The 27,561-nt window shown below is 39.8% G+C and overlaps 3 protein-coding genes and 1 long non-coding RNA gene across 6 annotated transcripts in view; 1 reads left to right on the forward strand and 3 right to left on the reverse strand.

Moving 5' to 3' along the window:
* Positions 1-14,251, reverse strand: part of cygb2 (cytoglobin 2) — a 37,359-nt gene extending 23,108 nt beyond the window's left edge. For 2 of the 3 annotated variants that reach the window (XM_071504645.1, XM_071504648.1), the window contains exons 1-3: positions 10,890-10,998; positions 8,405-8,587; positions 7,872-8,175 (exon numbers count right to left, since the gene is read on the reverse strand). In XM_071504645.1, coding sequence (XP_071360746.1) covers positions 7,872-8,175; positions 8,405-8,587; positions 10,890-10,959 — 557 coding nt within the window. In that variant the 5' untranslated portion in view covers positions 10,960-10,998. Of the gene's footprint in view, positions 1-7,871; positions 8,176-8,404; positions 8,588-10,889; positions 11,003-14,225 lie in introns of those variants that run through there. The other variant, XM_071504647.1, reaches the window with a different exon arrangement.
* A 69-nt stretch (positions 14,252-14,320) lies between these two features.
* On the forward strand, positions 14,321-27,187 carry LOC139636517 (uncharacterized). The gene is made up of 3 exons (XR_011694406.1): positions 14,321-14,431; positions 15,612-15,701; positions 26,815-27,187. It is a non-coding gene; the product is annotated as an uncharacterized lncRNA (long non-coding RNA).
* LOC139636509 (GTPase IMAP family member 9-like) lies at positions 17,510-20,510 on the reverse strand. Its single transcript, XM_071504642.1, has 2 exons — positions 20,358-20,510; positions 17,510-18,626 (listed from the first exon to the last, which is right to left on the reverse strand). The coding sequence occupies exons 1-2, from the start codon at positions 20,371-20,373 to the stop codon at positions 17,533-17,535; spliced, it is 1,110 nt and encodes a 369-aa protein (XP_071360743.1). The 5' UTR covers positions 20,374-20,510; the 3' UTR covers positions 17,510-17,532.
* On the reverse strand, positions 22,211-26,415 carry LOC139636513 (GTPase IMAP family member 4-like). The gene is made up of 2 exons (XM_071504644.1): positions 24,919-26,415; positions 22,211-23,883 (listed from the first exon to the last, which is right to left on the reverse strand). Exons 1-2 carry the CDS (start codon positions 24,932-24,934, stop codon positions 22,868-22,870), a joined length of 1,032 nt encoding a protein of 343 aa, XP_071360745.1. The 5' UTR covers positions 24,935-26,415; the 3' UTR covers positions 22,211-22,867.
* Positions 27,188-27,561: the final 374 nt, after the last annotated feature.

The raw sequence follows: 27,561 nt of genomic DNA on the forward strand, positions 1-27,561 counted from the left end.
GCTTCTTTTTTCAGTAGTGGTTTGTGTGTGAGGACGGGATGAGAAACAGAGAAATGCTCTGGCTGTGTGTGATTTTCTGGTCGTGTGCTGCATTTTTTGGAGGAAGAGCGTAAGAAGAAAGACATGCTTTACAATCCTAAATACCAAAATACTCCAACAACAAAGACATCTTCACCTTCAACGCTGTTGTTACTGTTTATCCTTGAATTGTTATTGCCAAATAAAGATAACTATGACATCTATTAGGTTCAACTGGGACAAATCCCTTTAGAGCCCCATAATATATCCAGAATGAATGTGGGGACTCATGCTTGAAAAATTAGAATTAACCAAGAAATGAATGACCCAGGGCGACAGAATCACTCTTTCATATAATAAAAACACAACCCAGAGTCAAACGATGTCCTGAAGCCTTTAAATGCACAGCAGGACATAAATTCTAATTAGTCTCTTCAGATTTTCTTCCTTACTAAGTAGTTTGTTTGTTTGCAGTTCCCACATTCACATGAGCTTTTCCGTGTGTGTAAAGTGTGTAATCCACCTCGGCAGCGCGACGGGAAGGAAGTGCCTGGCAGGAAGCTCTGCAGCGTGGCAGTACCGACGAGACCCCGATGGTTAAGATTGATCATCCTCTTTGAGTGTAATGTGATGCAGGTGTGCTGAAGAGAGGTGTTTAATTCTCAAGCATGTCTGGTTTCAAGTCAGTTTCAAGCAGGTTAAAAAGATGTATAATGTTTTTTTTTAGCTTCTGCAATATCGTGTTCATGAACGTTATCAAGTCAAGCTTTAATCAGTTGTCAGTGTTTGGATGCTGTATATTTTATCTTTCTGTGGTTCGACTGAACAATGTGTGTTGGATGTGTGTGGAGGTTTTTAAGTAAAAGTGGATCCTGCATTTATTCATACATGAGCCCAACATGTAAAATTCCCATATACACAGACCCAAAAAGGATGTATGTTATGATAGGTTTAGTTTGCTCTTTATTGTTAATAGTATATTTGCCACTTCTTTTAAACTCCAGGGATTAACAGGACTAAAGGTTGTAGCCACACTAGCATCTTTATGAGGCTGTACTCTGATGAGAGTGACCAGAGGATGAATTCCTGAACCAAGTTTCACTGCAATCCATCTTTTAGTTGTTGAGATGTTGTTGTGTGGACCGAAGTAATGGACCCTAAAACAGTTTGCTTATGATGAAAAAGGTTGTGCAGCTAACCTGCCCTGACGTGCTCCTACAAACCTGTTTCAGCTGTTTTCTCCAACAGACAAAATAACTGGTCCCTGTGGAGCTTTTCAAACCCCTCCTCTGCATTAAAGACTGGTGATGTGGGAGAAAATGACTCGTTTATCTCTGATGTGTCTGGATTGTGTTCAGGCTAATTTTTTTCTGAGGAGCTATTTTAGGTGCAGATGTAGTAAACTCCTTTCTCGAACCACCCTGGTAGATGTAAGTGAAGAGATAAACAAAGAAAATGTAAATTCTCCTGTGGGGCTCTAGTTGCGGAGACTTGCTTTGATTCGGGGGTTTGACAGTTTTCATCACAGCCGACTGTGAGCTGATAGCAGCTCAGTGTGCGAGAGGAGAGAGTCTGTGCCAGAGAAATAAAGTTTCCACGAGCTCAGCTAAAGCGATTTGTGAGAAATTTGACAGATTACGTAAAATGACAACAACAATTCAGAGTGTAGTAACACAGAGCTTTAGAACTTTGCAGACCAACACTGACTGAAAAACAGATGGATTTACATGTTTGCACACACACAGACAGACACACACACTTATGCTCTGACCCACTTTAAATCTAGTCTGTCCTCCAGCTGACTAGAATTGCTAGTACAGTTATTTCCCAGTTGGAGTTTGGCCCTCGGCAGCACCGCTACACTACATCCACATCCCCCAGATCCTGTGTCATGCTAGGCCTACAAAGGCTCAGCTTGCTTGTAGCACTTCTAGCTCGGCTCTACCAGCTGTCACGATACATACACACACTTTTTTCCTGGATGAGAGGGAGAATACAGGCTGTCTCGCAGCTCTTGTATTAGCTTAGACAAACATGAAAGTTAACTGCGGCGCTTTAAGAAAACAGGCTGCTGCTCTGATGCTTTCTTTGAGGAAAAACAGAGTGCCTGTCCTCTTGTGTTAGGATGAAAAATGTTTAATCCCCTGCAGTCAAGGCATGGTTTTACAGTACATTAAAAGAAAATACGCAACAGGCACATCACCAAGCACAAGAAACCGTTTTCTTTTTTTCTTTTATCTGGTGTTTCAGTGTTTAAAAGTCTTGAAGTCCCTGTCATCCTTTTAAGTTGGACCTCAGGATTTGAATGATTTACCATTATTGTGCAGTAGGAAGTGTGTTTTCTCACAATAGGTCAGTCTGAAGGACAACACTAACTCTTTTGGGGTTCAATCTCTGGTCTGGCCACCTCACCTTAGTTAAGAACCCCAGAGGATCACCAGAGTCATTACCCTACATCCTCTGGAAACCATGAATATCTGCACATAACGTGCAAAACCATTCATTAGATTTTAAGATGATGAAAGCTTTGACCTCCTGATGGCAATAAAGGTAAAGTCACCAAACTCAGTGGGATCCATTCTCTGGGTAACAGGCAGGTCTTTACAAAAATGAAACTTCAGTTGCTGATATATCTGAGTCTGGACTGAAGCTGTGGTCAGACTGACTGACTGGTGGAAAAACAGACAGAATGATGCACCTCTGCTGCTCACATGGCTAAAACATGATCCTCAGTATCTTTCAGAGCTGTAAAACTACTTGCACATTGAGGCATGGTGGGAAACACTTTGTTCCTGTGTGAGAGGAGTGCCGCTGTTTCGTACTTTGGAGAGCTCTGAACACATTCTTGCACCTGTCTCTGCATTCAAATGAATTCATCAAAGCCATTAGTGGAGCTTGTTAATCACACTTTGATTAGACTGGAAGGGTTTTTTATAATTATGAGGAGTACCATGAACAACCTTGAGCCTCACTGCTGGAACTTAAATGATGCCTTTTTCACAAGGCAAACTCTATGACTCCATACTGCTGGCTTAATTATTGACAAATAAAAAACAACCCACAGAGGCCTAATTTTAGAAGAAGACTGGAATAAATGTACATTAAAAAACAACTAATTCACCAATTAATCAGCCAGTTAAGAACAAATGCTTTGCATTAGTGACAAATTATATATTGAAATAGCTTCGTCTCCTGTTTCTGCAGTGGAACAGACTTCTGGGCTGTAAAAGGGTTTGGAGCTGCCCTCTTTCTGGGAACATTTATATCCTTTAACAAAACAGTTTCTCATGAGATAGAGCTTATTGAAACACATACGAGTAGGAGAACTGCTTGGTAAACTTTGTGAAAACACTGGGATCTGTGGACAGTAATGTTGTCTGTCTGTCATTCTTGGTTCAGACTGACATGCCTAAAATACCTAAAAAATTCTACACTTAAAGAATCGTCACTAGCACTTATTGCTGCGCTAACACTTCTTATCGCACTTAACCTTGATTGTTCCCCTTTCTGTAAGTCGCTTTGGATAAAAGCGTCTGCTAAATGACTAAATGAAATGAAATGAATGAAATGTCTTTACAGCTGTTGGATGGATTACCATCCAACAGCTTGTGCAGGTATTCATGTCATGTCCCCCAGAGGATGAATCCTGCTGACTCTGGTGATTTCCTGACTCCTAGTGCCACCAGCGTGTCGACATGTTATCTGTGCAATTTAATTAAAAAAAACTGTGGGTCCTGCTCGAACGTCTTGTTACAACTGCAGCTGGAAAATACCTAAAAAATTAGATTTCCTTAAAATTCTGTTTCATTGTGACACTTAAATATCACCCACTTTATGAAAATGTGCATCAGCATTTAAGTATTTGAGCCAAAGTACGCAGGGTTTGAAGCTGCCATATGCACGGCTCTGCTGACGCCTGGGGTGCGCTCACTCTTTGGTGCAATTGCATTTGTACGCATTGGTGAGATCAACTGAGGCTATTGTCACTGTCTATTCTCTCCATGCATCCAGGCAGATGGATCGACATAATAATGCAAATCCGTGGGATATTGTGCAGTGATCTCAAAAATACGATCTCAACCATGCAAGACGCTGACCCAGAGTCAGCCTCAGTTTCTGTTAGGTAACTGAGGAACTGCCGGCCGACTGTTGATAATTACACCGAGATTGAGTGATTTCAATGTCGAATCGATAAGTAGAATTACTGGGCAACACTTTTGATAACTGTTTGGCATTTAAGTCTTTTATTAAGCAAAAATTGCCAAACATTCACTGCACATTTTCTGTTTTACATCATTGTAAACTGAATATCGTTGAGTTTGAACTGCTGGTCAGACAAAAGCAATCTGAAGGTATCAACTTGGATATTTTGCACAATTATCTGAAAAAATATTTAACTAATCCTTTAACATTTTTTTAAGCTCAAGGAAAAATAATAATTTTAAAAAAATGGATTTGTGTATATATTCTGTTACCGTCTGTCTTCTACACTGTTGCTCTTTAGCCGTGAGAAGCTAGTTATCAATATGTATCAACACCACAGTCTAAAAACACAAAATGCGTGGATGTGTCACCCATTCATCAGGGGAACATGTGTCAAATTAGAGAAAGAAAGATACGTAAAGAAATGAAAGTAGTGACAGAGAGAAGACAGACAGAGGCTTGGAGGGAGACATTCAAGTGCCAAAGCTTGTTGCTGTCATCCACAGATAAGAGCACAAGACACACACACACACACACACACACACACACACACACACACACACACACACACTCTCTCTCTCTCTCTCTAAAGATGGTCTTTGCCCCTTCCGCTCTCTCCCTGCAGGGATTCTCCTCAACCCAAACTGAAAATCAGTTTGTCTCACTGGCATCGGTCTCCTTGGCTACGACTCGCTGTCCATTTTAACAAGCCCTTAAAGGCCTTCTGAGTGTAACACTGAGACAGTTTAGCCAGGGACATTCAAACGAATCGAGTCTTTCCTCTGTGACATATGAGAAAAAAAAAAAAAACATGAAAAGAAGCAGGAACAACACAGACAAGCTGTGTTACAGCCAGTTAGTCTGCAACACTTCGCAGCTCCAAAGAGCTTTACTGCCTGTTGAAGATTAGGCTCCTGGAGAAAATGTCTCATCCTCTGTTTACGGATACGTTTTGACAACTTAAGAAGACAGTAGCAGTGGAGGAGCAAGGAGCCCTGAATAATATGAAAACAAGATGCTTACAGTATATTTAAAGATGAAAATTTATGATGCCTGAACTGTCCTCTATACACGAACTAAATATAAATGCTTGAGGAACAAATTCAGCATATTAACCATCTCAAAGACGCTGCGTGTCTTGTCAAAGTGTAAGAAGACGTGAGCTATGGAGTATTTCTTCTGCATCCTAATGAGAGAGAAAAGGTTGCAATGTTCCTTCCTTTCCTTCACTTGTCACAGCTCAGTTATTGGTGAGAGGTTGAGGGAATGGGTGCAGAACAGCAGTGTGTGTGTGTGTGTGTGTGTGTGTGTGTGTGTGTGTGTGTGTGTGTGTGTGTGTGTCTTCATTAATCGTATCACTGCATCTCCTACATCATGTGTTAGTATCTGTTGCTGACCTGTTTCGATGCTAAGACACATTAATTACTCAACACACAAACACAGACCTTCTCTGTCCTTGATTGTGTGTGTGTGTGTGTGTGTGTGTGTGTGTGCGCGCGCGCCTCTACACGCTTCCTCACACTGAACAAAAACATCCTTAATAATGATCGAAAAGGTATCAAATTATTTTGCAGCCTGAACTTAGCCACAGCTAGCGCAACTTGAATTTAAACATATAATACACAGTATATTATATACACTAACATATATAATAATACTGTGTATACACTGCCCTCTGTGGTTAATAGTTTCAGGTCTGTAACTCCACCCCACAGTGATCACACAGTGTAACGACACACCCTGATGTCTGCTCCTTCATCACTGCTGCAGCGTGGGAAGTTAAACCTCTGCAGGTCAGTAAAAACAAAGTTTTTAGCTGCTGTTCAGTTCTCGTTCTGCTTCAATGGTCACTTTGTAGACATAAACATCGTTGTTCAATTCCCAAGACTTATATGATAAACCAACCTGACCACGTCTCGCCCAATGTCTTCTGGGATTGGCACCGGCGCCCCCGCAACCCTCAAAAGCATAAGCAGTACACCTACAGGTATGGCACGGCATATAAAACACAACAGTAAGGTGTGTGCTGGGTAAAAAATGTGTTTGTGTGTGATGCACTGTTAATAATCTCAGCAGGGTCGTGGCCAGACGTGCTGCGATTGTCAACACTAACTGATTATGTTGAGGTTTAATCCTTGAGATACAGTGTGAGGTTGAAAATTATGTTCAGGTTGAAGGTCGTTGAGGTTAGGTGAGAGTTCGGTGTGGGGAATGTGAGGACAGTGCATCATGGATGGACGCCATGCTCCAAAATGGCTCCACATTCCTCCCTGTGAAAGCTGCACATTGAAGCGGTTCTGGGTTTCCTGCTTTGGCTGAGCTGGTTTACTTTACAGAGTCACTTCAGTGTGTTTGTGATGCTCAGAAATCATTTATCATGACTTCATAACAGCTGTGTCTTTTGTGATAACTGTGTATGGGAAAAGCTGTTTTGGGAATAACTTTAGAAATGCAGCTCTCCTCACAGCCCATCACTGTTCAGCAGGGATTTGAAGAAACTGGGCACACGTGTGAAGGTACTAAACTGTGGAGCTGGTGAGTAGGTCTGTTCGCTCAGAAGCCACCGAGCCACGTAATCAAGAAACTTTTCTAGCTATAAAACATCAGTAAACCAGCACAGTAACCTATAAAACACCACGTGCTGCTGATTCAGTGCCAGATTATTAATCTCATTAATCACATTACAGATTTCATCAGATTCACTTATTATTATTCCAATATTATCATGTCTGAAATCATGTGGAGGAAAGTTTCAAAGCATTTTACTCATCAGTTCAACTCAATGTCAATTTTTTAATAAGTTTCTCGTATTTCTTAAATCTGATGTTAATGAAATTTCACCACTTTATATTAAACCAACAGTGATTCCCATAAACTGCTGCTACAACTCTGATGCACTTCTGATGTGGCTGGTTTGTTTTTCTGACATTTCAAATACTGTATGAGACAGTTTTTTTTCCTACTGGTTACTTTTCACCACATTTGATTATCTTGTACGGGATCACTGCATTTCTTGGTTATTCTCAAAAAAAAAAAAGAAAAAAAAAAAGGAACAAAACAGAGACTGTTGAGGAAAATCCTGGTTATTCTCCGTTCACATCAGCAGAGATTTCAAACATTCATTATATCCAGTCCAGCGAGTCTTTCATGTTACAGCAGAAAACCAACTTAAATGTTTCTCTGTGTAGAATAATGGTTTGGACATGATAAAAAGATGAAACATTTTTTAGATAAAGCTTTCATCAAATATTTGCTTGGTTACAGAGACACCTCTGCTGAAGATCTCTCTTCACGAGGGCTTCGTTACGTGTTTGATGCAAATGAAAACAAAACATATTTCTAAAACATAAGAATACAGAGGGGGACAGAGGACAGATCCCAGCACCTTACTTTTCAACCACTGATTATTTAGGACGCACTGGATGGTGAAGTGCTGGTTGAGAATAAATAGAAAGCTCCAGGTTTCACTGCGAAAATAAAGCATCTACATCCAAACAGACAGAGAGCTCGAGCAGCAGAGAAACTGAACTGACGGCGTTAAAGCACGCAGAGACTTAAACTTAAGCATCTTTATCTGTGAAGACGTGTTCACTCTTCTCATGTAAGTCCACTCATGCTCAGACGACAAACACCTCTTAAAAAAAACTCACCGTATGAGCACAGTCACCCCCACATCCTCGCAGTTCTTGTAGACGTGCCCCCACGTGTCCTGGATGATCTCCCTCTCGGCGTCGGACAGTGGCTCGGCACGCTCCGGACGATCCTCGCACTGCAGCTCTCCTCTCCGCACTCCCAGCAGCTGCGGAGGTGGAGGTGGCGAGGGCGGCGGCGGGGACTCCCGGCGAGACATCCTCCTGCGGCGCAGCAGCCCGGAGGCTCCCAGCAGGGCTCGGGGGAGGTAAGGAGCGAGGGAGGGGGGGAGGGAGACGGAGAGCTGAGACCCCACGGCGGGAGCTGGGAGAGGAGAGTCAGGATGAGAAGAGGAGTGGAGAGGAGGAGGAAGAGGAAGAGGAAGAGGAGAAGGAGGGGAGACGGAGAAGAGTGGAGGCAGGCAGCACTCACAGCCGAAAAAGAGAAGGGAAAATGAGGCGCCCAGTCCCCCCGCTGCCACCCACCAAGCTCTCTCACTCCAAACTCTCCCTCACTTGTCCTCCTGCCTCCTGAAAACTTCTATATCCCTCACTGTTTTGCTCCCTCTCTTTTTCTGTTCTCCTCTCTCTTGCCACTTCTCTTCTTTCTCCCCCAGTGAGGGAGATGCTTGTCAGTGATGCTGATGTTGCTCCTCTGTCACTTCTACTCTCTGATCCTCTCGCTCTGGTGGAGGAGATGAGGCGTTTGGAGGCTGCGGTGTGTGTGTTGTGAGGACCTGATGGAATGAGAGCGCCAGGGTGGGGAGAAAGAGAGAGAGAGAGAGAGAGAGAGAGAGAGAGAGAGGGGTGGAGATATCTGGAGCGTTAAGGGTCTCTGACAACAGCCCCCAACACACACACACACACACACACACACACACACACACACACACACACACACTGTCTCTATGCAAATGTCTGAACTCACTTATTGACACATTCAGAGTGAGAATGTATTTGTCTCTTTTAAAGACACATGTTGACATTAGAACAGATGTATAAAAAACCAATTAAAGCTCCTCTAATTAATATTTTTAATAAGAATAATAAGTGTAATATGACAGGGGTTGCACATAGAGATGAACCTGAGCAGTCCCTTCACTGTTTCTGTGTCTTTCAGCTTGCTGTTTTGGTTTTACAGCCTGCGACTTCACTCTTCTGGTTCACTGTCACTGCTCTCGCAGCCTCCGCAGCAAAAACCGGTCCGATAAACACATCATGCACAACTCGCTTGGCACTTAAAAGCAGACAGACGCAGAGAAAGACTAACTGTTCAACATACTTGGGCATTTAGCAGATAAAGATCCAGATATTTCCCTGGTGGAAACCAAAACAGAGCTAAAAGGAGAATGCATATCGGACATTTGTCAAGTCACCAGATTCTGTAAATCAAATCTAATGTTACTCCATGTGTGATGGATGTGTAGGCAAATGTTTACATTAATATGTTTGTCATATTGAACATGTAATAACTGTAAGAGGTTGTGAAAACAATGTTGATATGGACAACTTGTTAGCAACCTTGGTTTTATCCCCCATATCTCCTGGGGTTATTTTCACACCCAGGAGATATGGAGCAAAATTATGTTGTGTTGTGTTTCGGACCAACCCAACTAAAACACTGATTATAGCTGAAGTTTAATACACTGAAATATACTTGTATTCATTTTAAATGAGTTAAACTGAAATAAAAACTAATTTTTTGCTTGTCTACAAATCCACAGGTACAGACGACAATAACTTACATTTCTCTGCTAAATTCAAAATATCCTGGCATCTGACTTGATAAGAAATTTGCACAGATATCGTGTGGAAATCCTGGCTGGTAAAGTGTGAGCTTGGTGACTTGAAGAAACCAGCTGTCCTCCTGTTCGCTCTGAGGCCCCTCGATTTCATTTACCACTCTGCCCTCAGGTTCATCACTGCTGATCATTACAACTCTCACCACACCACTGTCTCCGTGATAAAGATGGCTGCCCCTTCCCTGTCTGAGAGATTAAATAACCACTGGTACTGATACAACATTGCTGGAAAACTGCCATCTTGCTGGCCCATGTCTAACCTGTTGCAGTGACCGTCTAATGGAATAACACACCGCGTCACGTATAAATCAAAACATTCATACCCCTCTGTGACTTTAAGAACACATTCAGTCTCAGCCTGTGACTGTTTTCACTGAGCCTGTGCCCTGGTTGTTGTCATCTAGCTGTTTCATTAATGGCTCTGTCTGTTCTTGCTGTTTTGTTTCAGTTTCTCTATCAAACCGTAACAGGGTGGTGCTGTAAAGGAGCATGTGCTCAGCCTCCCCCTGTATAAATAAATGCTGAATAAATAAATGAATAAATTTTGAATAAGCTATTCCAGACTTTCTGACCCTCACAGACGATGAAGAACGTCCTTCTCTGTTGTGGTAAGACAGAAATATTTTCAGACCAGGAGTGTAAAATTGTAAAATTATGGCGCGACAAGATGTTAGGATATCATATGAATTTCTTTAATGTTCACTGTTGATCAGGGCTGCAATCAATAATTTAAATGATTACTTTATTATAGATCAGTCTGCCCATTACATCCTTGAGTAACTGCTCAATTGTTGTGTCTATAAAATGTCAAAAATTCCCGCAGTCCAAGATAAGTATTCACATACTTGTTTTATCTGATCAAGAGTTCAAAAGTGATAAAGAAAATGATCAAATGAGGACATGGTTTAGTCATTTTTGCTTGAGGCAACAAAGGCAACACCATTTTTTTTCCATTTCATGTTTTAGTAGTATTAGTAGTATTTTTCTAGCAGTTTTCTGATCACTGACTTGAATAACTGGATGATTGTCTCAGCTCTTCTGTTCATAATTATTTTCTTGTGTGTTGCACTCATCAATGCATTCATTTTTTATGCTGAACATAAATGTATCTACAGGATATGTTAATAAATAATCAGCCTGATATGTAATAATTGGTCGTGTATTGGCACATAAAAAGCTCAAAAATGAAAGATGAGTGTGTCTTAATGGTACCTGCTCTGAGACAAAGAATACGTACACAGTGACGGTGACAGTACAGTCAGACAGAGCGAGAAGGTTCTGCTTCTCCACAAACTCTCTCCGGACATTGCAGCAGACAGTTTGCCAGGTACGGAGGAAGCTGAGGGCGACCTAGGGCAGGAAAGGAAATACATCAGAATGTCATTACTGTCAGAGCACTGGCTGCTACATAATCACAATATGTCTTTGTTTTTTAATCCTTCACATTTTAATTAATCACTATCTTCATACAACACCACATTACTCAGTATCAAAAAGCAAAATATGGCTGCAAAAGATCTAATTCTGAACAGGTAGGCTGTACCCAGGACCTTAGAAATCCTGAGGTCATGAGTCCCTCAGCCCCATGGAACTTCTTCCTCAGAGACTGAAAGTAAAGTCTCTAGAATGTACGAATCTAAAAACACTCCTTAAAAAAAAAAACAGCAGACATGACCTTATCTATTAAGACTGTTTCACCTGTTTCCAACAGATACTTAAGATTTTTGGACGAACAGGACAGAATAACAAAAATCAACAAAAATCACAAGAAATGACGGTGGTTTCTGGAAAATATTTCAAGTAAGACAATCTGTGCTGAAACTTGAAAAACAATTTCAATCCACTGAAGAAAATACATTTTAAGAATTCAACAACTGACAAAATGACTTTTTGAGATCAAGATTATTGCAGTGAGCAAGTTCCAAGAGAGCACATCAATCCATACTTGTGCAGAAAACAGGAGACAGTGCCCGAGGAGGTCAAATATTTATCTCCATCTAATCTGGCATCTGGTATTGAAAATGCCACATTTGACATTCCTTATCTGCACAAAAAAACCAAAAAAAAAAACGATGGAGATGTTTGATAAACTGCTGTCTAGACAAAAGCAGAAGAGGGATGGTGGAGGACGATGCTGATGACAGGTCTATTATGCCACAGAGGCGACTGGAGAAGCCAACAATTGAGAGATGGAGCTGTCACAGCATTTTGCAAAATGGCAGATTTCTGCACCACACCAAAGGGTGTCACTCTGTCACTCGTCAAGACAAGATGAAATAACTCACTCAGACATCTTGCATCTGTCACTCAAGCTATGCCAGCGCTCAGTATGTTACATGAAATTTAGAAAAATATATATACTCAGTCTACTATTTTGTGACTGATGAATCTGTGTGGCAATGCATGACTGGTGAACATAGGGAAAGAGTAGACAAGGAAAACACAACCAGTTAAAATCTGATAAAACTCTGTCTGACTCTCATGAGCTTAAAAACACTATGATTTACTGTTTTACTGTGTAATATACACAACAGTGTATCATCATACATGTGAACATGTGGTTCACAAAAGCGAAAGACAGCTGTCTATGACCTGAGCTGAATCTCTGTCAGGCTGAAAGTCTGCAAAGCTTTACCTTTACTGCTGCTGCCCTCTAGTGTCTGCTGCACTTCACAGAACATGAATGTATGTTCCTGTAAAAAGATTTTTTCTTTTTTTTTTCGTTTTCACAGGCCACTTAGGTGCAAGGGAATTCACAAAAACATCTCTGCATATTTAACTAGTGAATGTGTGTATTTCAGCAATTAAATAGTGCGACAGTAGAGCATAACACATACAATGCACATTTGATAACCAAAAATTTAAAGAAAAATTGGTGATGAAAACATAATGACTTTAAAGCTGTTCTGATAATTTTTGATTAAGATGCACTGGCATAATTTGAGCCCAGCAGATATTTTACGTGAGTAAAATGTCCCATTTATAAGCATGAAAAAATGCACAAGCTAATATTTTATGCGTTGTTTACTGCCCTTATCAGCACTTGTTACAAGATCAGTCAGCAACTATAAAATCACCATGAAAATGGCTTTATAAACATTACCGTAGTGGTTCTGGATTCAATGTAAAAAATAATATTCCATGTCTCACTCCCTATTTGCTCACCAACGATACAGACTTTGTGTTAAACTCATGCCAAACCAACAGCTCCAAACCTCATCTAACACTGGGCTCCTTAGGCAAACTTTATCAAATAAGACTAATTTTGTAATAACCTGCTGCAGGGTCGTCACCATGGCAACTGCTGCCCTGAGCTTCACTTCAGCAGCTGTGGAAAATAACTGAGCACATTGGCTCAAGTGCTTTAGGTACTTGTACTTCACTGAAGTCAACTACATGTACAAGTACAGCTGAAATAATTAGTTACTTAATCAATTACTCAATTGACATAAAATAAATTGGCAACGATTTTGATAATAGTTTCGGTCCCTTTTTTTTCCAAAGTAAAAGGTTGAACTTTGGTGGTTCCAGCTAAAGCAATGAGGATTTGTTTGCCTTAATTATTCCAGTAATTTTTATTCATTTTAAATAATCTTGACATTTCAACTGGTGGACAAGACAAGCATTGTGCAGATGTCAGTTTGAGTAGGATGGGCTTTTCTCAGTATTCTCTTTATTTCTTTTCTTTTCTTTTTTTTTTTTTTTTACAAAATAATCAATTGATTCATCAAGAAAATAATCAATGGATTAATCTATAATGATGACAATCATAAATTGTAATCCTATACAAAATTGTTTTAAAAAATACAACAGTCCAGTAATTGAGCAAGATGGAGTTGATAACAGATTTGTGACTAGCCTCGGTGCAATTTTTTATTGGCCCACGCCATAAAGAGAAACCTGTCCTCACCTGTTAAAAGCTCATCAACATCATTATTCATGAACAACACTGCTGCAGTCAGACCCCGGCTCTGCTGCTCTCCATTCAGCGTGGGTTCATCCGTGGGCCCGTCCGGCTAACGTTAGCCTCCGGCTGCACCACATGCTAGCGCTGGACGAACTTGAAGCTAACCGAATAAAACCTTCATCATTTCAGCAGTAAACCATCCTGTTCTCTTCTATCCTCCCGCTTTTTTTAGCTTGTCAAACATTATGCTGCTAACTGTATCTTCCATTTGCTGAAAATCTCACTTCCTGCTAAAAGGTTGAGAAAATAAACTGACATCCACTCACACAAGTTGTCACAGAGGAAGGAGCAAGCGCAAATTAGGATTTCCCAGAAACTCTTCCTTCATAGCTTTTGGGATGGAAGTAAGCAAATTTCAAAAAGTTGGCAGAAATACTAATCTTTTTTAATAAAACATACAGAGCAATAAAGACAGAAGACTCAAAATCCCAAGTGTGATGGGCCCCAGACTTTGCTGTGTACCATCAGTAATAATGTCACTGGTCTAGGTTATTAAAACCAGTCCAGCAAAGCCTTTAACATATATTTATACCGTAGACTGCATATAAAAAGATTTATACAATAAAATAAAGACTTCCTATTTCTCGAACTACAATTAGTTCCTACCACTAAGTGCCAGGAGTGGATTTAATGGCGGCGCGTCGTCAGGGTAACAAGGTGAACTTCGAACTTCCGCTTCGACTGTGATTGGCTATGCTAGTGTACGCAGCATGCGCATGCGCAGACGGGTGTGGATTCTAACGGTTAACCGTTAAGAGGAAGCTGTAAACCAGCCGATTACACCGACTTTTCTTCTCTGTTTAACATCTGAAGTAAGTTTGTGAAATTTGAGGCACAATATATATATATATATATTTTTTTTTTTTTACAGAAGTAGCACTCTACTTTCAGGAATAGTTCATTGTGTAGGTTGTGTACATAGACAGAGAGAGAGAGAGAGAGAGGGAGCAGTGATGCTAACTGCTAGCGGAGAGTTAGCTTGTTAGTTAGCAGTGTAGCTGTGAACAGTGCAGTGTATATGTGCTTTAGGCTGTAAGTAGATAAATGACGCATCACATCAAGACTTAAGTTTCCCTGTGCTTCCCAACTACAGTCCTGACAATTTTCAATTCAGTTTTATTTGTATAGCGCCAAATCATAACATACATTATCTCAAGGTACTTTACAGGGTAAGGTCGAGACCTTACTTTGTTATAGAGAAAACCCAACAGTTCACACAAAGAGCAAGCGCTTGGCGACAGGGGGGAGGAAAAACTCCCTTTAACAGGAAGAAACCTCCAACAGAACCAGGCTCAGGGTGGGCGGCCGTCTGCCTCGACCGGTTGGGTTAAGGAGGAGATAAAGGGGGGTGGGGGGAGGAGAGAGGAGAGAAGAGAGAGAGAGAGAGACCAGGAACAGCTGTGTAGGTAATGGTGTTATCAATAATAATGACAGATAACAGTGGTTAATAGTAATGATGAGTAGTGGTGGATCTGGATCCTGCTGCTCCCGAGGCAGAGAGACCTGCAGAATGAGGACAGAGAGAGGGAGAGAGAGGAGAAGCACAAACTATGGGAGAGAGAGAAAAAAAAACTAACTTAATGGCATAAAGTAATCGAGAGAGAGAGAGCGCCCAGTGAATCATGGGAATCCCCCAGCAGTCTAGCTCTATAGCAATATAACTAAGGGATGGTTCAGGACACACCCGAGCCAGCCCTAACTGAGCTTTATCAAAGAGGACAGTTTTAAGCCTGATCTTAAAGGTAGAGAGGGGGTCTGCCTCTTGAACCCACACTGGGAGCTGGTTCCACAGGAGAGGAGCCTGATAGCTGAAGGCTCTGAGCCAGAAAAAGTTAACAACACAGAAGAAGGTAAACGCAGGTCTGCCATTGTCAGTTGATGCTAACTATTTTGAAGATTAACACAGAAATGATTTTTAGATATTTTTTCCTCTATACTGTGCATATGTTTAGTGTCAGTTCAGAGGAATAATCCTAAAACATCTTCACACAGGAATGAGAAAGGTGAAGATGTCCAGGCAGGGAGCAGCAAGATGCAGAAGAGAGACCTTCAGCACAGGAAAGTTTGGTCCATGCTTTTGTGGTAAGTGTATCGCCCTGTTTGGGGTGTGGGGGGGCGGTAGTTTGTTGCGGGCGTCTGCTTGCATGTCTGTAAAGGTCACCACACGCTACTGGGATTTAGTGATTTGGGGGGTCAATAAAACTGACTTGTTTTTATTTTCACCCTCTCTCTAACTAGGAATGTCTCAAAAATTAATTTTCTGTTCAATAAAACTATTACACAGTACAAATACTGTCTGTACAGCTACTAGGCTTGTATGTTGTATGTACACTATAATTTACTCACTGTAATCAAGGGGTCAGGTGACATGATAATGTCACTTTAGGAGAGTTATATAGGTGTTTTTACTTTTGAAAGTATATTTTAGTGGCTCATTTTGTGACCCATCAAAATACTTGCATAAATTTGCAAATATGTAGGAATAAAGGTCTCCGAAGACCCAGACCCCCTGGCAAATGCTTTGTCTGGAGATTGGGCTGATCATGGGACAAACTCCTGGCCCACTTTTTTGCCCCAGTCCACCCCCGGTCAACGGTAAAATACACAGAAAACACCAGACTGTCAGAGTGTTCAAATCTCACATTTTTCATGATGGAAGTATGTAGTGTCGCTTTCAACGGTGTCTATGAGTCTTTAATTGTTGTTAGGGTGAAACCATCCTTAGCAATACCTATTTTTACAACACAGTTGAGTGAAACTTGAGACAAACTTTTCCTGAATGTCAGAGGTTTAGTTTATGTTTAAATAATGGTCAGATATAAATGATGCATCTGGAGACAAATAGAGCAACCGTGGATCTGTATTAATGTGTCTGTGATAATTATAGAGAATAAAAGCTTGAATGTCTTTTTATCTATGTATGTATCTCTATATCAAGACATTAACCTGAATCAAGGAACATTATTTCACAAGGGTGCTCTGACATTCAATTAATCGGGCTTGATTGAGATCAAAATGAGAGAAAGAACAGTGGGCTCACCTGAATAACGTAGAAAGGACATTACACCTATTTATCACAAAAATATTTCCTGCAATACTCTCTGCAGGAGTTTTCCTGTAGGAATCATAGTGTGTGGTGTAAGGTCCAAGCTTGTAATCCAATGTAAGTCTTTTTTTTACTGCACTGTGGCAGCAAGTGGCTGAATGTGTATATATTATACTTTTTCAGCATTGTCTCTTTTCAAACACTGTCTTCACTGCTCTCCTTCATTTCAAGACAGTGCTGCAGGAAGAGTGACTTTTAGACATAAACCTTCCTCTAGAAAGGTAAACCATCTGAGTCACCATCTTGCTGTCAGTTTTACTTGAGTTGAAGATACATTATCATTGTTTAATAACAGATTTCAGCACTGTTTTTAAGGATATTCTAGTACTGAAGACGTGACAGTCAGCTGTTAGAAAGCAAAGTGACATCAACTATGACCAAGGGCTTCCCTTAAGGTACAAGAAAACAATTAATTTTTTATGTATTTCATTTATTATTTTCATCCAAAATATCTTTAAACCTGATAAGGCACATGTTTACATTATCAACAGCCTCATCTTTTGTTGTCTGGAAAACAGGCAGATATATTTTACAGGGACACACATTGCAAAAAAATCACACGTATGATGTAAAATAACATCATGTCATGTTTTGCATTGTCAACAGCATCAAACAGCAGAGAAGAATGACACTCTTACTCATAGCCTAACCAGCCTACACTATACAGCTCCACTTCAACAAATAAAATCAGCTTTATCACTCTCATAGATAATGAAAAAAAAGAAGTTCTGATTATAATTATGTGGAAGGAACAATTATTTTTTTATTGAGGCTTCCTCTGTGGTTGAACTGCCTGAATATGAACACTCAAAAGCCAAACAATTTTCCAATTCCCTTCCCCAGTGCTTTAAGTCCTTGTACTACCACTTCACCAGCTTTTATCAAAGGATATAATGGATTAAATTCCTCAGCTTCCTTTCTGGCTGCATTTTCATGCCTGGACTGCAACTTTTGTCTTTCCTCTTCCATTTCTCTGTCATGCTGTTCCTGTATTCTGTTCATCATGCTTGTCATATCCCTTTCTTTCTCCTCTCTCTCTCTCTTTCTCTCTGCTTCTCTCTCTTCTCTCTCCCTCTTTCTCTCCTCATTCATCTCCTCCCTCTCCCTCTTCCTCTCCTCCTCTCTTTCTTTCCTCTCCCTTTCTCTCTCAGCCTGGAGCTGCTCGTTCATTTTCCGCATCTGTTTTTCATATTTTTCTTGAAGCTTCCTCTCCAGTTCTTCTCTCTCCTTGCGTATTTTCTCTTCTTTCTCTTTCAGGATGCGTTTTTTCTTCTCTTCGATTGCTCTCTCGGCCTCTTGGAACATCTCGTTGGTGTAGTGGCTTCCTCCGTTCCTCTGGTTTATATTTCTGATCTTCTGGAGCAGCTCTCTGACCTGAGAGCGATCCTTCAGCTTGTTATCGAACACATGGTACTGGCCATTACATCTGGCCACAAGTTCTTGAAGCTCTGAGCTTCCGGCCAAGAACTCCTCGATAGTGGTGTTTTCAAGAAGGTCACCATGAGTAAAGAGAACCATGCTGTACCTGTCTGCAGCCTGGCCAAAGATTTCTTGGATCCTTTGCACTGTCTGCTTTTCCTCATCAGTGTATCTTCCCAGCCTGATGACAACCAGGAAGATATGGGGTCCAGGAGCAGCATAAGAAATGCACTGGCATACATCTTTAGTTGTTCTATCCATGCCAAACCTGGTGTCAAACAGACCCGGGGTGTCAATGACAGCAACCTGTTGTCCATCTGCTGTAGTTTTGCCCTTGGAGCAGTCTACAGTCATAGACTTAGCACTGAACTTTGATTCAAAGCACTGTCGTGCCAGAATGGTGTTTCCAGTGGCACTCTTCCCACTCCCAGTCTTCCCCACCATCACAATCCTCTGCTCCTCATCATTTGTTCTGCTAAATCCTGTGTAGAAGAATGAATAATACTGAATAAGAATGTACAACAGGTTGTATTTACAACATTTCTTTTGCAGACTCCATCTGAGACAAATAAACTCACTCATCCAATCCTTCAGAGAAAATGTTAAACTGATGGCACATAATAATTTAAAAGCAACTTAAGACTCAAAAATGCCCCAATGTCAGTTAAAAATAATAACTGAAAAAACTGTATAAATGTATGACCACTCCAGAATTTGATATCAGATTATGAAACACAGAAATACAAAATAATACATATGCAGTTCTGTCCAGTATACATCTCTATACAGTTGTGTGAAAAAGTGTTTGCCCCCTTCCTGATTTCTTATTTTTTTTGCCACACTTAAATGTTTCAGATCATCAAACAAATTTAAATATTGCTCCCCCCCCGTTAAAACATAAATTAACTGGGGTTTATCACATCTATCAGTCTGGAAAAGGTTACAAAGCCATTTCTAAAGCTTTGGGACTCCAGCGAACCACAGTGAGAGCCATTATCCACAAATGGCAAAAACATGGAACAGTGGTGAACCTTCCCAGGAGTGGCCGGCCGACCAAAACTACCCCAAGAGCGCAGAGACGACTCATCCAAGAGGTCACAAAAGACCCCAGAACAACATCCAAAGAACTGCAGGCCTCACTTGCCTCAATTAAGGTCAGTGTTCATGACTCCACCATAAGAAAGAGACTTGGCAAAAATGGCCTGCATGGCAGTGTTCCAAGACGAAAACCACTGCTGAGCAAAAAGAACATAAAGGCTCGTCTCAGTTTTGCCAGAAAACATCTTGATGATCCCCAAGACTTTTGGGAAAATACTCTGTGGACTGACGAGACAAAAGTTGAACTTTTTGGAAGGTGTATGTCCCATTACATCTGGCGTAAAAGAAACACGGCATTTCAGAAAAGGAACATCATACCAACAGTAAAATATGGTGGTGGTAGTGTGATGGTCTGGGGCTGTTTTGCTGCTTCAGGACCTGGAAGACTTGCTGTGGTAAATGGAACCATGAATTCTGCTGTCTACCAAAAAATCCTGAAGGAGAATGTCCGGCCATCTGTTTGTGACCTCAAGCTGAAGTGCACTTGGGTTCTGCAGCAGGACAATGAGCCAAAACACACCAGCAAATCCACCTCTGAATGGCTTAAGAAAAACAAAATGAAGACTTTGGAGTGGCCTAGTCAAAGTCCCGACCTGAATCCGATTGAGATGCTGTGGCATGACCTTAAAAAGGCGGTTCATGCTTGAAAACCCTCCAATGTGGCTGAATTACAACAATTCTGCAAAGATGAGTGGGCCAAAATTCCTCCACAGCGCTGTAAAAGACTCGTTGCCAGTTATCGCAAACGCTTGATTGCAGTTGTTGCTGCTAAGGGTGGCCCAACCAGTTATTAGGTTTAGGGGGCAATCACTTTTTCACACAGGGCCGTGTAGGTTTGGATTTTTTTTCCCCCTTAATAATAAAAACCTTCATTTAAAAACTGCATTTTGTGTTTACTTGTGTTATCTTTGTCTAATATTTAAATTTGTTTGATGATCTGAAACATTTAAGTGTGACAAACATGCAAAAAATAAGAAATCAGGAAGGGGGCAAACACTTTTTCACACAACTGTAATTATCTGTCATAGGACCTACAGCTCACACATACATTTAGAATCAGCACTGATCAGTAAAATAACGGTACTTTAAAACATGAATACAGTAACATGATTTACCTTGGTTGTTGGCCATGTTTGGGTTATAAAAGTTGCCGTCTATGTTTCGGTTGAAGAGTGCAGAGTAGGTCCTGCAGTCGAAGAGTGACGAGAGTCTGTCTGTTACAGCTCCTTTTAATAAGGTCCAATGCAACACACACCCACAAACACTGGTCTCACAATGAAACTGAAACTAAAACCTAACATGGGAATGTATGCGTATACTTAGTAACTTTCCTTTAGAACTACCCCTTGTTTCACTTCTGTTTTATATGAAGGCCAGTTATTTCTGGGAAGTACCTGGCTTCCCTTCTTTATTCTAAGTTTAGCTTTGTGTTTAGTGTGCAGTTCTTAGTTTTTTCTCTAAGGCAAGAAATTAACTTTTTAGATTTAAAATTTCAAATGTTGATTTATAAATTTATGAATCTGACCTGCTAGCCCCAAAATTACTGTCTGGTTAACATCCATGATCCTCCTCAGTGATCAAGCCCTTTGTTAATGTGAAACTGATGTCTCCATAGCATTTTAATTACAAAATATAATTTCAAAATGGAAGATCAATTTTGGTTTCAATGTTGAAACTGTAATGTTTCTTGCTGCCAAATTGGTTTGGCTGAAGGTGAAGTTGAAGCTTATGTGCAATGGAGAAAAGTATAACCTGTTGCCCCCTGTCCTCTGATAAAGACTTTTATTGCAATTTACCAACTGTGCTCGTGTGTATTTGAGTCCGCTTCAGGGTGGGGGGTCATGCATGAATAATAGATTAGCATTGTTTAATTTGACGTATGATCCATGTTGTTGAAGACACAAAAATTCTAAAGCATGGCAAAATAATATTGTTATTTTTAGGAACCTCCTCACTACCCAAAGGAAAAAAAAAATCATAAATTATGTTTTCAGGGGAGCCCATGTCTTGTTAAGGGGACCTGAGCTTTCCCTGGCTCCCAAGTAGTTTGCACTCTGGGCATGTGGATGCAAATAGCACATTAAGTTTGTTACTGACACTTTAAGGAGGTTATCAAAAAATCATTGTATCTCAGTAAAGTGCTAATTGATACAATAAAGTGCTTCATTTACTCTACCAGGAAATATTCTAATCTTGAAGTACTGTCATATAATATTCTGATGTTCTGAGTTATTGTGCTCACAAAAGTGTGTCTGCACACAGAGTACTTTAAAACCTTTTAAAGCCTTGAGCCTCATCTAAAACACCTGCATGACATGAGGTTGGAAATCCCTAGTTCTGATAAAGGTCAGTTAGTAACTATAGGTAAAGATATGATAATTACTTATTAACTTTCCTTTGGAAATTTCCCTTGTTTCACTTTATTTTATATGAAGGCCAGTTATTTCTGGGAAGTACCTGGCTTCACCTTAAACAAGTGAAAGTTCATTCAAGTGATGTAGTGATTTAAAACTTACAGAAAAATAGTATATTTTCAAGTGTTTGGATATCAAATTTCAAATGTTGATTTTCTCCATGTATGTAAATAATCTGTCATAATTTTTCATTGTTTAATTTACAATTGTTCTATTTTTGCGCAGATGATACAGTTACCCATTGCTCATCCCCTCAGAAATACAAACCCTTTAAATGTTGCTGTGTGCACCTGTTGTTGTTCAGTCCCATTTAACTCAGTTGAAGCTGGTGTTAAATACAGACAAATCCAAGGTTATGCTATTTTTAAATGGCAAAGAGGTAACAAATAATCTTCCAAAGACCGTTTTATTATATATATATATATATATATATATATAGTGAAAGTTCACATAATTCATTGTTAGCAATCTGATTATATGACAGGACATAAAAACGGGTCAAGGTTCTCAAATACCAGTTTTGATCATCAGATAGATCAGATGGGTGATGACATAAGGGCCAATAAAATATTTAATAATGCAAAAAGTGCCATAATTGAATAAGGTTTAAATCACATAATCTCACAATTCATTGATTCTTGTATTTTATTACTTTTATTCATGACTATTTCATTAAGGGTTGATTCTTTGAAATGAGACATTTTGGACTTTGTAATACATTATGTAACATGAACTAGACGATTCTTTGTGCAGGCTGAAAGTCAAGACATGGTCAAGTCAATATTTGATTGGCACATATGATACACAAAAGCAATTCAAAGGGCTTCATGAAATGCCTCAATAACATTAAATAGAAAGTACAGCATAAAATATATGTGTAGAAAACACAAGATAAAAAAAAAAATAAAACGTAAATATTTAAGTATAAAGTAACTAATGGTCAGTGCCTCTACTCAATGTGCCTCTACTGGCAATAGAGAACATAAAGTTATTGAGCCCAGCAAGTTGTACTTTTAGGACTGTGATGCATGCGGTGGTTTTTTCCTATTTAAACACACAGAGGCAGTTTTGGTCGTGTTTCCAGTCTTCTTTAAAATTATTACTTTAAGGTGCTGTCAAGGGTTATAGTGAGAGGAGGGACTTTTTTCCTTTTTTCCTCCTCTTTCCCTCTTATGAAATTCAAATACTTGAAGACTAGCAGGGAAACAAAATCAGAGAATTGTACAATTATCATCTGCTCGTTGAACTCGTTGCAGTTCTTGCCTTCTCATCCTCTCTCTCTCCTCTTCCAGTTCTCTTTCACGCTGTTCCTCTAAAAGTTTCCTCATGTTTGCAATCATCCTCTCTCTTTCCTCTTCTTCTCTCCTCTGTTCGGCTTTTCTTTCCTCCCTCTCCCTCTCTCTCTCCCTCTCTCTCTCTCTCTCCCTCCTCTCCCTTTCCCTCCTTCTTTCCTGCTCTCTCTCTTTCCTCTCCCTCTCTCTCTGAGCCTGGAGCTGCTCGTAGATTTCCCGCATCTGTTTTTCATATTTTTCTTGAAGCTTCCTCTCCAGTTCCTCTTGCTCTTTGCGTATTTTCTCTTCTTTCTCTTTCAGGATGCGTTGTTTCTCCTCTTCGATTGCCCTCTGGGCCTCTTGGAACATCTTGTTGGTGTAGTGGCTTCCCCCGTTCCTCTGGTTTATATTTCTGATCTTCTGGAGCAGCTCTCTGACCTGAGAGCGATCCTTCAGCTTGTTGCTGAACACATGGTACTGGCCATTACATCTGGCCACAAGTTCTTGAAGCTCTGAGCTTCCGGCCAAGAACTCCTCGATAGTGGTGTCTTCAAGAAGGTCACCATGAGTAAAGAGAACCATGCTGTACCTGTCTGCAGCCTGGCCAAAGATTTCTTGGATCCTTTGCACTGTCTGCTTTTCCTCATCAGTGTATCTTCCCAGCTTGATGACAACCAGGAAGATATGGGGTCCAGGAGCAGCATAAGAGACACACTGGCATACATCTTTAGTTGTTCTATCCATGCCAAACCTGGTGTCAAACAGACCCGGGGTGTCAATGACAGCAACCTGTTGTCCATCTGCTGTAGTTTTGCCTATAGAGCAGTCTACAGTCATAGACTTAGCACTGAACTTTGATTCAAAGCACTGTTTTCCCAGAATGGTGTTTCCAGTGGCACTCTTCCCACTCCCAGTCTTCCCCATCATCACAATCCTCAGCTCCTCATTATTTTGTTCTGTATGGAAGAACAAATGACATTAAATAAGAAAGACTGCACTAGGTATTCATAAGCTTTTGTAAATTGCATCAACATCATGCAAGCTTTTACAGTTTCCCCTACATGTAAAACTCAGGTGATGTAATAGTGACTTTTATATTGTCATTTGACATGGGACGCTTATGGAGCTTTATTGAAATCTTTCATTTAATGCTCTGGGATATTTAAAAGGTGCCCCGATCAGCTTTTAGAAATGATGAATGATGAATGATGAATTGTGACGGCCCCTCTGCTTGGTTCCTGCTCGGCTCTGTTGCTGTGCTTTCTCTCCAGGGCTGCAGGCAGTGAGGGGTCCAAACAGCAGCATGGGACACACCTGGGCCTGGTGTGCTAGAGCAGCTGCAGTAGTCAGAGCGTGGGCAGACCTGGTCACCACACACATAGCTCTGCAGTTTTTGGTTTTTCTTTTGGTTTCACAGCACAACACCCATACAGTACATTTTCACTCACCCACTCCCTGCACAAGTGATCTTACAGACTTCTCCCATCTACTTTTTGTGATTTTTTGTGAAGTTTTATTTGCTAAACCAACAATGCCTGATTTAAAGAATTTAAACCTTAAATATTTTTGTTTTGATTAAAATGTAGCTGAGATTTTCAGTAAATGCAGATGGGAAGCTAAGACTCAGCAGATGTCAAACATTAGTTGCCTCAAGCAAACCTGTTGTACTTGTGCAGCGATACTACATAGTTAGTTGAAACAAATCAATGCTGTGCTTGGTCACTCAGTTACCTGGCCATGTGTGCTTAAGGATAATTTGCAAACATTTGGCCATGTGCAGACATTATGTGTGAAATGATTTAGAGTCTGGACTGTACTGTTTTATAGGCAAGTTCATTGATAGTAAATAAATATAGATAAATACAGATAAATAAAATATGTAATAATACACAGTAGCAAGAAACAGTAAGTGAACCTTTGGAAGTTATCTCCGTTATTTATAAACTTCGAGCGAATCTTTAACAACATAGTACAATAGCATCATGACTTACTGTATTTGCTGGCCATGTTTGGTCACAGAGTGCTGACACTGGTACAGGTGAAGATGCAGAGTCTGTCTGCTGCCTCTCCTCTTTATCAGATGGCTCCATGCAGCAAACCACTCCTACACTGAGAACGTCAGAGTGAAACTGAAACTGCAACTTTGGCTTGTTCAGTTATATCAGGGATTTCCACTCTAAAAGGGGCTGTACAGACATGATGTTCCTTGAGATTATGGTGGGACAGACTTTGGATGTTGAGCTCAGTTAAGCTCATCAAAGTCCAGAGATGAAAGAAAAGATACAGGTGAATTGAGAGATTGACATGAAGAAAGAACTTTGACATAAAATCACACTTCTGTCATGAAGTTTCTCGTCTTCAGGTCTGATGGTTTTTGCTGGAGAAATTCTTTTACTTGAGAAAAAGGAAGAAGAAGAAGAAAGAAGTCAAAGGTGTCATGTTCAGAGAGGAGGGGTATAGACGAACCACAGAGATAAATGTGTTTGTTGTGGTTGTCAAATACACCAGCTGCACGTTGTCTCCAATTTGACTATAATGGGTCCATAAGAACAATGTTTTCCAAAAAAAACAAAGAAAAGAATAGGAAGTTATACCCATAAAAACCTTTTCAAAAATGTTGAAAGCCAAGGTTCTCTTTATTAAAGCTGTGCTAATGTGTTGTTTAGTCAGTAGGGCATCGAAATAAGCCTGGGGTTATGAGCGGAGATTGCAAGCTGCAAGATTCAGCCTTTTAAAGCAGAATAAGAAAAATAATGACAAGACAAAACTTTTAAAGTCAGAACAACGAATATCACAATAACTAACAAATTGCGATGATTCATGGCTGTGATTAAGCAAAACCCTAAACATGAACACGTGTTATATCAGGACAAACATGCTGTGGAGAATGTAGTCATCTTTGATTAAGTTTGATTTGAGACTGAAGAATAAGAACTAAGAACTAATGAGATCTAATTTCACATTAAGCTTCTCTGGAAATTATTTGGATTTTAGTGTCAGACTAAACAAGCCCTCCTCTCTGCACTGTAATTTCTTTTTAGGTTATTCTGACATCTACTGACTGAATAATTTATTGCTCTATTTCATCTCATTATCAGTCTGTTTTACATGGAAGCACATGGTGGGTAGTAGTAACGTCTGTCTTTATGCAACAGAGGGCACTATTTAAACACAGTAAGCGGTGGTGCCAGGCACCAAACCAATGATTATTTTAGTCAAAAAGTCCTTTAGTAAAAGAAAATTCCAATTAAAAAAATCTATTTGATTTTAGAACCAATGCTATAGGACAAAATTCTTTAGGATAAAATCTGATATAAAATCCTATAGAATAAAATCTGATATATAATCCTATAGGATAAAATCTGATATATAATTCTATAGGATAAAATCCAATACATATTACTATAGGATATAGCTTATAATATTTTATGTAGGATAAATTGGGATATGGGACCGTAAGAACCAAAAGGACTATCATATGATTAACTCTATAAAAATACAGCTAATCCTATAGAATTAAGTCCAATAAAATATTTCTGAGAAACCTATAGGAATATAAAAATTTGATATATACAATAGGTTTGTTTCTTGCTTAAATCTATTACAGTAATACAAAAATCCTATATAATGAATGCTTTTATAATTATATTGTCTTTTCTCAGCTTAACTATACAGACTTTTTTCTAACTACCAGCAAAAATACACCAATTACATGTTATTTTATTTTAATTTGATAAAATCAATACAACAAATGTTTAAAAAAATCACATATAATAGCACAGCCCATCCAAAGTGACAGAGTAATAACTTGTTGGATTGTAAGTTTGTGTCAGATTTAGCCTTCGAATGAGAAAATACTGAAACATATGCTGTGTTTGTCTTTGCAGGAACTGGCCCCTAAAAATCAGACAAAGACAAGGCCAAGATGAGAAAGGAGGAGAAGAAAGTAAAGAAGGAGGTGCTGAAGGAGGAGATGAAAGAGAAGAAGGAGGAGGAGAGAGAAAGAAAGGAGAAGAGAGGAGTAACCCCATGTTCCCTTTAACTTCCACCCCTCCACCCTCCTCACCCCTACTCTCCAACATCCCCACCATCATACAAATCATTAAGAAAAAGGCACAAGAACAAAACTTGGGCAAAATATTTATTTATTTATGACATTTTAACATCAGTAACTGTTAGGACAGACTTTGGCACATCAGTATACTTATTGTAACCAAAAACCACCAGCAACAAAATCCAATAAAAAAGATAAATAAATGGCCGCATTAAATTCAATTCAATTAAAGTCGAATAAAACACATAGACCTAAATGGGAAATGTGGTTTTAATCTTAAAACAATGTTAGCAGTTTAAATACCATTGATATGAGACAGAGGCTACCCAGCATCTCTCCTTTGACATCATCAGGTATTTGACCATTATTTACCACAACTGATTCAACTGGATTTAACCAGAGAGATATTACAGTGTAATATATTATTATATTACTCATATTGCATACTCTATAACATTATAGAGTATTGCTTGGTACCAAACTCTTAGTACACTTTAGCCAGTTTTCTACATGAGAGTCTGCACAGAGAGGACCTGTACCCCCAAACCCCTCTGTATTTTCTTGCATGTAGTCTGTGAAT

The sequence above is a fragment of the Trachinotus anak genome, unplaced genomic scaffold, assembly GCF_046630095.1.
Source record: "Trachinotus anak isolate AG129_WGS33_773 ecotype Australia unplaced genomic scaffold, CSIRO_AGI_Tana_v1 ptg000019l, whole genome shotgun sequence".
In the NCBI taxonomy this organism is placed as follows: domain Eukaryota; kingdom Metazoa; phylum Chordata; class Actinopteri; order Carangiformes; family Carangidae; genus Trachinotus; species Trachinotus anak.